Below are 12,795 nucleotides of genomic sequence, written 5' to 3' on the forward strand. Positions count from 1 at the left end.
AAATGGTTGGAATGATCCAAAGCTGAGGCTTGAAGAAGAATAATTTAACAATATGATAAAAGAGCTAGAAACTAAAGAGAGAAAGAAGATGTGGAGTTGAATTAGATCATCAAGTGGTCAGACAGGGAAAAGAAGAGAGAGTGGCTAGTGCAGGGGAGATGTCCTGAAAAAGAATTGAGGACTCAAGGTATTGTAGGTCATGATGCAGATGAAAAGTAGGATTTTGTAAGGGAAGGCAGAGGGAGGGTGTAAGGTTCTTGGAAAGTAAGGAGGTTGAGGAACAGAGTGATTAAGGCATATGAAAGAGAATCAGTAGATATGTTGAAGTTCCCTAGGATGAAAGCAGGAGTTGTGAAAGAGAGAAAAATTGGGTACCAGGTACCAAAGTCATTGAAGAAGGAGGGGGACTTGGAGATCTTTAGATAATAGCTACCATGATTTTTGAGTGGTCGATATGAATAGTATGAACCTCAAAGGAAGAGAGGTTACTGAGTGATGGAAGCAGAGGGAAAACCTGGACATGGTGATAGGGAGCAAGAGCTATCCCTACTCCCCAACCTCAACCTCAACCAGTGAGCTGATAATGAGTGAAGGTGCAGCCAGTGCTGGAAAAGATGACCAAGGAAAGCTATGTCCAAAGAGCCAGGTGTCAGTAATAACTAGTAGATATAAGAAGTGGGAGAGGAAAAGACTTTATATGAAGGTGAGTTTGTTCCTTATAGAACTAGAATTAAAGAGGGCACAAATGGGGGGGCAGCTAGGTGGCACAGTGGATGAAGCACCAGCCCTGGATTCAGGAGGACCTGAGTTCAAATCCGGCCTCAGACACTTGACACTTACTAGCTGTGTGACCCTGGGCAAGTCACTTATCCCCAACTGCCTCACAAAAAAAAAAAGAGAGAGAGAGGGAACAATGGAAGGGGTGGTTGAAGTAAAATGAAAGGGTTGGATTTTCTGTAGTTCTTAACCCACAGTCGATGAATGTGGTTTATTTAAGATATTGTTATCACTATGTTTCAAAATAATTATCTACCTTTGTAATGCTAGGTTTTATGCTTTTGAAACCTTAATATAAAAAAGGTCCTTAGGCTTTGGATCAGGGAGGGGTCCAATGATTAGGGATCTATGACTCAAAAAAATTTAAGAACCCCTGGTCTATCTGGTCCCTAGGGCCCCTTCTAGCCCTTGGTCCTCTGATTCTAGGTGCATTGTCTATTTCAGGAGCATGCCACCTGGCTGGCACTGAAACCTAAGGGCATTAGAATGCATTTTCACCTGTTCCTGCCTGCTTTCATTGGAGTTCTTATCCTTCCATCACTGATAGCATCTGCTTTTGGTGTTTGATTAACTGTGAATATTTTATCAGTTAGGATGTTTAAAAGGGGTATTTTTAATGTCATCTGTTATTAACTTTTCCCCTTTCTCTAATAAAGGTCTAATGCATTCTGAGGCCCTCCACTCATGCCTAATTTATTTACAGAATACCTGTTATCTCTCAATTCCCCTGTATGCAGCCGTGCAGCTTTAGTTCTCTCACCTTTTTGCTTTTTATCTTGAAATTCAAGATCCTTATGCCTGAGCTTTATAAACTGGCCTAGTTTTTAACTTTACTTTTTTTTTCTTGGCAATCCCATTTCAATGACAGAATAAATTAAAACAGTGTTACAGCACTTAGAGACGATGAAATGTACTCAAAGCTCTAAATAATAACAGTGCAGATGGAGAGAGAGGTCCAAGCAGTTCACTGTTTTGTTTGCCTCCCGACGGGCAGAATGAGTCAGAAGTATCATTGAGAGAAGAACATTGAGCTCTCCCAATAACTTCTCAAAGTAAAATAGGCTTCAGGAAAGCCAGAAAACCTCCCTTCCCCAACTCAGAGAATGATAATGACCCAAATGCTGCCTCAGTCCATCAGTTCCCCAAATATCATCTAAAAGAGGGGGGAAGTGAAAAGGAGGAGGTTTGGGGACTGATCCAGATATGTCGATTTCACAATAATTGACAATTATGTAGGTATAAGGTTTGTAAAAAATTATGAGCTCATTTTGTTCTCACCATGTAATAGATACTGTGGACATCTTTTTTTTTTTTTAGTGAGGCAATTGGGGTTAAGTGACTTGCCCAGGTTCACACAGCTAGTAAGTGTTAAGTGTCTGAGGCCAGATTTGAACTCAGGTACTCCTGACTCCAGGGCTGGTGCTCTATCCACTGCGCCACCTAGTTGCCCCTAATATAGTATTTTTAAGGACTTAAGTACAATCCAGACTCCACAACATCACAAATCTGTGGAAAGAGAGGTTATTGTATCAAATATTTTCAGCTAAAAGGGACCACATCAAAATTTAACTTACTTGCTCTTGAAAACTTTTCATAGTTGGCTAAGCATAGTCGTTGACTAAAATAATAAATTCTGACCAATACATTTGTGTCAGTGACTCCAAGGAGGCATAGCCATGTTGTCTACAGTTTGAAATCAATTTTTAATTTACCTTTAAATAAATGTAGTTTGAACTTACATCATATGTAATGACCAGTCTTTAGCTTGGAGGGTAGGTGATGAAAAACATTTCCTTACACTTGTAGAGAGGTGAAGGACTACGGATGTGGAAACTCATCTTTAATGTCAAGTTTGCTGTATCAGTTTTCTTTGTTACAAGATGTGTATGGAAGGGTGACAGAGAAGGTCCTATTTGTTTAAAATAATTCTTGTTCCTGCAGTTTATGCTAGAACCTTTACTTATTATTTCAATGCAATCTAGAAATTATAATCATGCCTCCATGATCTTATTTTTTTTCTTCTCTTAGAATTGTAGTCCACGTGTACCTTGGGGTGGGAAGAAGGAAGTGAGACCCTGAGGAAATGATCTATTTATTTTCAAATAATGATGCACAGATGCCCCAAGAGCTTGAATGCTCATTGCTTCCCCCATAATTGGCTAAAAAATTTCACTATCACAATAATGACAATTAGCCAGGCATGAAACATCCTGAGGAAGGGAACTTCTTTGCTTCTCAATGTAATTTAGGGAACGTGATATCCCAAAGAATGAAGGACTCAACTCTACATTTTCCCCCTTTCCTGGTTCAATAGAAAGAAATGAAGATAGCAAGGGCACTGCACTAGTTAGTATCTTTCCTCTGTGCCCACAGCTGGTCTGGTATGGAAAGAGTAGGTTGTTAGATTTGGCTATTATTATTCTTTGAAAGCAGCTGTTTGGTATCAGAGCTGGCTCTATTGTCTAATTATTTTTTTATTTTTGAAGTAGACCCAATCATGAATGAGGTAAAATATAACCCATAAACCAGAGTAACTGAATTACTCAGACATAATTCTTCAGGCTTTGCTAAAGGAAATCTTCCATTTTCCTTGAATTACTAATGCCTATGATTTGACTTTCAAATAAAAAGTCAGTGGAAGTCTTGTCTGAAACTCCAGTTTGAGCCTTTTTCTATTATTCATTTGAGAGGAAAAATCCCTTCTACCAATTAAGAATGGGGTCCTAATGGTATTTGATCCTAATAAGAAAATAATTCTTACGGTGGCTGTAATTATATGTCATTAGAGTGTGACATTAGGGAATAGAATGGGTATAATAAGCAAAAGCATACACACAAAGAACAATCCATATTTTACTGCCTAATGGCTATCATTTTTGTCTCCTCTTTCTCAACTCCCACTCACCCTTCAGCCCTTTTCAATTTGGCTTCCGACCTCATCACTCAAGTGAAATTGCTCTCTCCAAGGTAACCAATGATCCCTTAATAGCCAGACCCAATGGACTCTTCTCATTTCTCATCCATCTAGATATCTCTTCAGCTTTTGACACTTTTGATCACCTTCTCCTCCCAGACACTCTCTCTTCCCTGGATTTTTGAGACACTGTTTTTTTTCTTGGTTTTCATTCTACTTTTCTAGCTTCTCCTCAGTCTCCTTTTCCAGATCATCTTCTATGTCCTTCCTGTCTCTGTCTTATGCTCTGTTCTTGCTTTTCTCTATACTGTATTTCATAATGATTGTATCACCTTTCATGCATTCAACTCTGTCTATGCAGATGATGCACAGATGCTTGTATCCTGTCATAGTCTTTCTCCTGAACTTTGGTGTTCCATTATCAATCGCCTACTGGACATTATCAATCAGATAATGACATCTCAAAATCAAAAAGAGAACTCAAGTTTTCCCCCACAAATATGCTCCTCTTCTGAACTTCCCTATTTGTCAAGGCCATCCAGATTAAATTTGGAATCATCCTCAATCCTTCCCTCTCTCTCACCAATTTATATTCAGTCAGTTGCCAAATATTGTCAATATTACCTTTGCAGTACCTCTATCATCTGTCCCCCTTTTTTAATTCCCGTCTATATTGTTCACATAGGCTATTTTAATAATCTCCAAATGAGTCTCCCAGAATTCATTCTCTCCCTTCTCCAAGCTATTGTCCACACAGATGCCAAATCAATATTTCTAAAGTGTTAGTCTGACCATGCTACTCTCTTTCTTAAGAAGCTCCAGTGACTCTTTTGCTTCTAGGATCAAGTATGACAGTCTAACACACCTGTGAGTGCTGTAACCAAGAAAGTAAATGTTGAGGAGGGTCATTAACTCTATAGGTATATCAAACCAGAAGACCCAGGAAGAGGGAAATCCCAGCAAAGGGTTTTTCCCTCCATGTCCTTCTAGTGCATGTTTATATAATTTACAACATACACTATATAGTATAATCTGCTTTTTTTATACAAATATTTCCAGTAAAATGAATTTTGCTTCAAAACTACAAAGAGTTCTGGGGTTAATTAAGTGGAAAATTGGTGATAGAGCTCAACCTCTGAATAAATGCTAAGAATTTTCCTAACTGGGGGCTCAGAGCTACTAGGGCTGAGCTCATAACTTTTCATATAAAAGGAACTCCCTGAAGTCAAAGAGGATGGAATCAACTGGTCCTTAGGGGTTATTATAATACACCCTAGACATAAATCAAGCACATTATTGTAACAGAGTGTTATACTATGATATACTATGTTAATTTTGGCTGGTTAGTTTTGGATCAGAGAAAAGAATAGGAGCTCCTCACTACTGGTTAGATATTGAACTTAAACAAGTTCTAAAACCCTGAATGTGACAGTGGAGCACTATGTTTAATATGTGATTCTTTCGACAATTTGACAGAACACATTTCTTCCATTAATATTTTGTTCCAATGCCTCATCATGATGGGGAGAGGGAGGTTATCTTGGATTCTACCACTTAATCTTCAAGTTCTCAAAAATTATACCAGAAAAGCATGAGCTCTAGAAAGTTTTACCAACCTGGAAAGGCTTTGAGCATGGACCGGGGGATAGACCATATATCAGTTGTCTGAGGACTAGCCTAGCTGCTCTAACTCGGAAAAGCTCATCACTAGCATGGTCATGTTGCAGTAAAGGTTTAGGCCCTTGCAACACTTGGAAACCATATACACAGGGAAAGAAGGAATATGATTAAGTGCATTGAGTGAGGGAAAACACAAAAATGAAAGGTCCTGGAAATATGGAAGCATAATCATCTTTAAAGCCTCTCAAATGGTTTGGTTATTAAGGATGTCATTCAAAATTTACCTGAAAAAATCTACTTGCATTTTTTGGTGAAGAAGAGAGTATAAAGATTGATTTTTAAAATTGAAAATCTTTGTCAATAGTGTTTCCCTGTGGATCAGCATGAAGTTTTCTTCTGTTATTACAAAAGTAATTCAAACAATATATTTATGTGCTTGTGTAAAATGGGTTTCTGCTTTCTGAATTAAAAAAAAAAATTCCTCTCTGAAATACCTGTGGTTATCTCTTTAAGATACTATAATAACACTTATAACTGACATTCTAATAGAATGTTTTAAGATTTGCAAACCACTTAACATACATTTGCTCATGTAATAGCTAGCATTTCTACAGTGCTTCAAGGTTTGCAAAGCACTTTAAATCTGCTCTTATTTGATCCTAACAACAATCCTGTGAGGTAGGTACTATTAGTATCCTTATTTTACAAATGAGGAAATTGAGAAACAGAGAAATTAATCGACTTAACCAGAGTCACTACCTAGTATCTGAAGTAGGTTTGGAACTCTAGTCTTCCTCTCCCCAAGTCTTTTACTCCATGTACTGTGCCACCTATGAACCTTACCACAGCTGCACCATAATCATTATAGTTTCCATTTTACAGATGAGAAAACTAAAACTTAAAGTGCCTTTGCCTCTGGTCATCTATCTAGTCAGATGATTATAACACTTACAAATCTAAATTCAGTTTTTAAAACTATATTTTCTGTAGGAATCAAAGTATAACAAACAAATTTTAGACATATTTTAAAAGGAAGGTAATTATTTACTGTCAAAATGAGAAGAAATGTGTCACAGTGGAAAGAGAAGTATCTCTAGGGCCTGAATATCAAGGCTCAAATGCCAGCATGACCACGTACAAGTCGATTTGCTTCTATGCGTCTAAGTTTCCTTATCTGCAAAATGAAGAGTTTAAGACTACGTGGACTCTGATGACACTGCCCATTGTAGATTTATAACCTATGTCCTTACTTCAACCAAAATACTCAAGAAAATTCTCAAGACTGTAATTCTTTCATCAGTCAGTCTTTCTAAATCATCAGTCATAGAACGCTATTGCTAAAATGTAAAAAGAACCCCCAAATATCCAAATCTTATTATATGTTTACCTAAATAAACATTTTTAAATTTCATGGAGTCAAAAGCTAAAAGAAATCTTGGAGGTCCTTTAGTATAATTCCTCATTTCCCATATCAGAGAATTGAGGCTGAGATGTTAAATGGTCCTTGCAGTCACAAATATGCAACATGATAGTAGAACATCCTTCACCTGAGATACTCAATCAGCTGCCAAATCTCACCATTTCTACCTCCACCACATCTCTTGCACGTGACCCTTTGTCTCCACTCTCAAAGATACTGCCTTGATCCAGGGCACAGTCATCTTACCTCTACACTATTATAGTAGCCTCTTCACTGCTCTTCCTATCCCAAGTTCCTTTGTTCCCCAGTGCATCCACATGCCACATGACTACCAAAATGATGTTCCTGAAATACAGATCTGACTATGGCACTCCCCTAGAGGCTCCCAAGTTGTTTTATGATAAAATAAATACTCCTCTGTTTGGCTTGTAAAGGTCTTCATAACCTGGCCTCAATCTATCTTTCCACCAGTACTATTCATCACTCTCTAAGTCTCCTACTGTTTTTTCTGGCCAAACTGGCCTTCTCTAGGTTCCTTGCATGGGCCACTCCATTTCCCACCTCCAGACTTTTGCACTGGCTGTTCTCCATGCCTGGAATATACCCTATCATCACTTTTACCTCATAGAGTCCCTTATTTCTTTCAAATGCAACTCAAGCAACTTATCACAGAGCTTCCAGTGCTTAACACAGTGCCAGCATGTTGATAGTTGACTTACTTAAGCATCATCTTTAACACGAAGCTTTTCCTGATCCCCTCCAACTATTAGTCCCCTTCCTTCCGTTCACCCCAGAATAAATATCTGAATAAAACCTTTTATCCCTAATTTTAAAGACTAACATGGCTCCAGAAGAGACAGAACCTTTCTAAGATACTAAGTAAATGAAGAATAGTTCATTGTAAGTCAAGCCTAGGAACACCTAGGAGTGAGAGCTGGAAGGAGCTCAGAGATGACATGGTCCAGCTGCTGTTTTCTAGGTGAACAAACTGAGGGCAGGAGAGGTTGTCCAAGCTCCTCACACAAATAGCATGCAACTGAGGTGAGATCTGAACTCAAGTTCTCTGACTCCAGATCTTGCCACTACGCTCTTTGTACAAGTTGTCTTCCATGTCTGGGATGCTCTCCCTCATTCCCTCCCCCTCTAAGATCCCTCACTGCTTTCAGACCAACTTGAGTGTTCTCCCTCTGGAAAGTACTTTGCTTCACTTTTTATATACAGACCCATCTACATAGTGGAGCCCCTTCCTAGCCCTCCCCATCCACTTTGTTTATGTATCTATGTAGGAAGAGTGGCCACATAAGTAAATGCTAAGTTAGAATGTAAGCTCCTTGAGGACAGGGATCTTTCCCCTTTTTTTGGATTCCCCAGTGCCTAGCACCTAGGAAACAGTTAGTAAATTCTTTATGAAGGGAGCAGGAGAAAGGGAAAGGAATAAGTGTTTATATGCTATATGTTACTATATGCGATACAATGTGTTAAAGGGTTTTTTTTAACAAATATTACCTCATTTGATACAACAATCATGTGAAATGGGTTATATTATTATCCTGATTTTACAGTTGAGGAAACTAAGGCAGACAGAAGTTAAGTGACTTGTCCAGGGTCCCACGATTAGTAAACATGTGAAGCCAGATTTGAACTCAGGTCTTCTTGACTCCATGTCTCACAATCTACCCACTGAACAACTGCTTCTATGTGTTATTAAATGTATTTGAATAGCATCAGGTTCATCTTCCTGGTGTAAGGGCATAAATTGAGTGAGGGAGAGTCAAGATCTCACAAAATAGAGTGACTTTTGCTTCACACTGAGATATTCAGTCACATCCTCCCGGGTTCCCTCATTGTACACTCTTCCTCAGACTTAAAAAAGGGAGACCTTTATGCACTGCTTTCCACCTGCTTATCTAACTCAGGCTCAGTATCACATAGCAAGACTTCCTCCTTCTGGGAGAAAATGTTGCAATGACTAATAATTGGCCCCGTCAACGATGCCCTAATTTTAGCACTGGATAAATCTGTCCTGTTCCAGCCTTCCCCTGCCTTCTGCTAAGCTATCAGCACCACAGTGAGTGTGCGGCCCCACAGCCGTGGGACTGATGCTCTGCTCACACGATCCTCATTTGCCATGTTCCTGGGGAAGCTTGTGGGAATGACAGAAACAATCAGTCCGGTGCCAGCCCGAGGGAGAGCTGGCAAAGAGGCAAAGTTTATCTTCTCCTTCCAGTGTTGGGAGTCTGTTATGGACTCTCATATGCTAGCCCCCCTCCCCCTGTGTCCCGGGCACTCAACGAATTTAGCTATTTCCTGGGCTTCCCTCCTTCCTATCTGCATGGTACTTTCACTGCTTCCCCTCACTACACATCTGCCATGACTTTTACTGACCATCAAAACTATCCTGTCCTGTTTCCATTTTTTCAGAATCTACTGTTCTCTGCTAAGAAGATAGTGAGTACTTGGAATCATCCGATGGGGGGAGGGGTGCGTCTCCTGCCTTGTCATTTTTTAACTGTTTGATTTGACTTTTCTCATCTGTACACTTGGGATAATAATATATACATTGGTTAACTAATGCCATAGTTGTGAGAATCAAGAGATGTATATCTATTACCTATCATATGTTCTAAATCTCTCCTTCCTTCCTTCCTTCCTTCCTTCCTTCCTTCCTTCCTTCCTTCCTTCCTTCCTTCCTTCCTTCCTTCCTTCCTTCCTTCCTTCCTTCCTTCCTTCCTTCCTTCCTTCCTTTTATTTAGAGAGACAACATGATATAATGGATAGCAACCCAGGGCCACAGCAAGTGTCCGACTGAGATTATGCAAAATAAATTTGCAGCAAGCCTGATCACTTTTGTGATATCTTGTGCTTTTATTCAGCCACACTTGAACAGGAGTGAAGGAGGTGGATAGTAGTAATATAAAGCTGAGCTGCAGCAAGGTGTGATTATCAAAAGGATCACTTGGTTCAGAAACTCATGTTGAGTTCTCCATGTAATTTCTCTACCTCTTTATCCAATGAAACAGATGTTGGTATTCTAAGCTGCAATTGTCTTCATGTTAGGGTTTCGGTTTCTTACTAATGCTCATCATATGCACTACCAGACAAGATGATCTAGTGTCCTGTGAAATGATGCTTTTTATTCATTGCCTTTGTGGTCATATTGAAACTGACCCTGACAACTCCCCCTTTTCCCCAAATAGAATCTATAAACCATCTGACCATAAACTGCATCTTGCTTATACTGTCTCATTTCATTTCTTGAAAGAACATCAGTTTTCAATTCTTTCAAAAATAGGTCATCTTTTCGGGTCAGTGTACAAGGATTTCACATTATGAGGAATAATAGCTTAATTAATACTTGTAACCTAAAATATGTGCTTCTTAGCATCCTTGGCCCCCTTTTTTTCTTTCCTCTCCTCCCCTCCCCTCCCCTTTCCTCTTCTCAGTTGTAGCATGTTTATTAGGTGAAAACACTCCTAGAAGTAATGGTATCTTTAGCCCATCGCCATCTCCTACTGGGCTCAGGACAACCAAAACAGGGATGAAGAATGATACCTAAGCCCATGTGCTAGAAAAAGCCTCTCCCTTCTTTTCAGCACTCTGCCATAGCCAAGACAGGCACACAAATAGAAATCTACAAGGCTAAAGGACATTTTGCAATGTCCTTTGTTTCATGGATTGTGATAATCAGAATTAATCACTTAGCAGCCAAATGACTGGAATGATCCTCTCCCCCCCTTAGCTGGACTGGTTTTCAGATATCAGGTATAGTCTGTATACATACACATACATATACAATCAATTATGAACATGGCATATATATGTGTGTGTCGTGTCTATGTATAAACAAGCATATTTCCATATAAAACAACTACATACAGGTTCATAGAACAACAGCCGAGAGTTACATATCATTTTAAGGTTTGTACTGCACTTTATATATACATCTTATGCATTCCTCACAATAAGCCTGTTAAATAGGTGCTATAATTATCCTCATTTTATAGATGAGGAAACAGCCTGAGATTTTCTCCCAGGGTGATAAGGGCATCTGAGAGGATATTTAAATTTGGATCTTCATGACTCTAGGTCCAGCACTTTGTTCACAAACTACTCAGATATAGAGATGGAAGAGATCTCAGAAGCTTATTAGTCCAACACCCTCATTTTACAGTTGAGGAAACTGAGACCCAGAGAGGATAAATGGCTTGCCCAAGGTCACACAGGGAATTAATCTCAGAGGTAGGATTTGAACCTAGGCCTTCTGACTTGAGACCCAATGCTCTTTCAATAGTACCACCTTCTTTACCCCAAACTTCTGCTAGAACCTGGCATTAAAGCCAGGATCTTTAGATTATCAGTCTGATACTCTTGCTATATATCTACCCCCAGACCTTGATACTACATATACATCTTCAACTTCAAGCATGTAGATTTTCCTCAGTATAGATACTCCCACTCATCAGTGCAGAACAAAACTCCTCTTCAGCTTAGGAGATGGTCTTTGTGATCTCCTGTTCCCTTCCTGTCTCACCCCAGCCTCTCACCAATTCTTTATTCTGACACCATTTCAGGGACAAGCCTCTAACTCACCTAGCATGGTCCTGGGGAAAAAAGACATATCAGTGACTGGACCTGTACTTGAAAGACTCCAGCTTGTAAGGACCTGCCAATCTCACACTCCACAAACATAGCTTCAGAGAACACACGGAAGCTGCACCCAATGCCAGTGCCAACACCATGCATTATAAGAAGACTGCACTGGGGAACCAGTCCATCTCTTTATCACTAAACATGGAAACAGAGACTGTGCACAGGGGATATCACTGGCAAAGAGAACTCCCAGATAGGAACAATCTCCCTACTGAGGCAGTCTGTCACCTTCGGTTTGATTGAAGAGTTGAGAAGCTAGCTCAGAGACACACAGTCACCATTTGTCAGAGGTGGAGACTTGAACACAGCTTAAGGGACAATTCTCCATCCATTACATTCCACTGCCTTGCTAGACTGAGTATTAAACCATATTTGAAGAAAAACGTATTATAATGGTTTAATCGTGTATGTGCATGTATATATAACTATTATTATAAGTATAATAAATTTTCTTCAAATATGAAACATTTTATTTTCTACTGACAAAGGCCAATTGATGGTTTAATAAAAGACACGATAAATTATTGTGTGGAAACAAGTATAATTCAAGCAAATACTTCAGCAAATGTAGAAAGCTAGAAAACAGCCATTTTGAAGGTTAATAGCACATTTTTCAGGCAAGTTTCAGATGCAAGATATTCCCCAATACAAAGACACAGTGAATAGGGATTTGGAGAATATGAGTCTGAAATGACTAACTATAGCTCTAATTTTTTATAGCTCATTAAATTAGGTCTCTGATGGTCAAAATTTATTTTTAACTTCAAAATCATAGCAGCTTTTCATCTTTAACTTGGGAAATAATTTTCAGAAAAACATTTTTTTTCTCCCCTAAAAGATAGAAATGACTTCATTGTTGAGAGAGGGAAAGAAATATGTTCAATCACTCAACTAATGTTGTTTTTCTGCTTGGAATAGACTTGCTTAAAGCAGATTTTGGTTGTGTAACTGTGCTAAACTAAATTTGGCTTGACAACTCTTTGGAATTGTTATATAACCAGATAAAATATAATTATATGAAATATAAGAACCAAGTAGTGTCGTAGAGAGGCACAGGAAATGTTTCTTGCACCAATCTCTTCACAGGCCTTCATTTTCAAAATAAATCAAGAAAAGAATCATATTCATTAAAACTGTGTTTTTCAATTTATCTTGTTGCCTTGTGTGTTGCTGTCAATTCGAAAAAGTCAAATTTTAATATTAGCTTGTTTTAGAATACAGCATAACCTTTAAAAAAACAACCTATCATTTCTTAGGCAGTAAATCAAATTTGTCCTTGTGCTTGTAAAGATCTTGCCTTCCACTTTACCACTGGGACCAATTGACTTGAAAATAGGTAGTATAAGTTATCCAAGCCTTATCAAACTTCTTCTGATTCATGTGAAATTTAAATCCTTACATTATTGGAAGCCCA

The 12,795-nt window shown here is 38.8% G+C and overlaps 1 protein-coding gene across 1 annotated transcript in view; it reads left to right on the plus strand.

Moving 5' to 3' along the window:
• Nucleotides 1-12,795, plus strand: part of LOC122747104 — a 104,775-nt gene that overhangs the window by 14,771 nt on the left and 77,209 nt on the right. The window contains exon 2 of the mRNA XM_043993322.1: nt 8,891-9,179. Coding sequence (XP_043849257.1) covers nt 8,891-9,179 — 289 coding nt within the window. The remainder of the gene's footprint in view (nt 1-8,890; nt 9,180-12,795) is intronic.

Source organism: Dromiciops gliroides, chromosome 3 (assembly GCF_019393635.1).
Source record: "Dromiciops gliroides isolate mDroGli1 chromosome 3, mDroGli1.pri, whole genome shotgun sequence".
Lineage (NCBI taxonomy): Eukaryota > Metazoa > Chordata > Mammalia > Microbiotheria > Microbiotheriidae > Dromiciops > Dromiciops gliroides.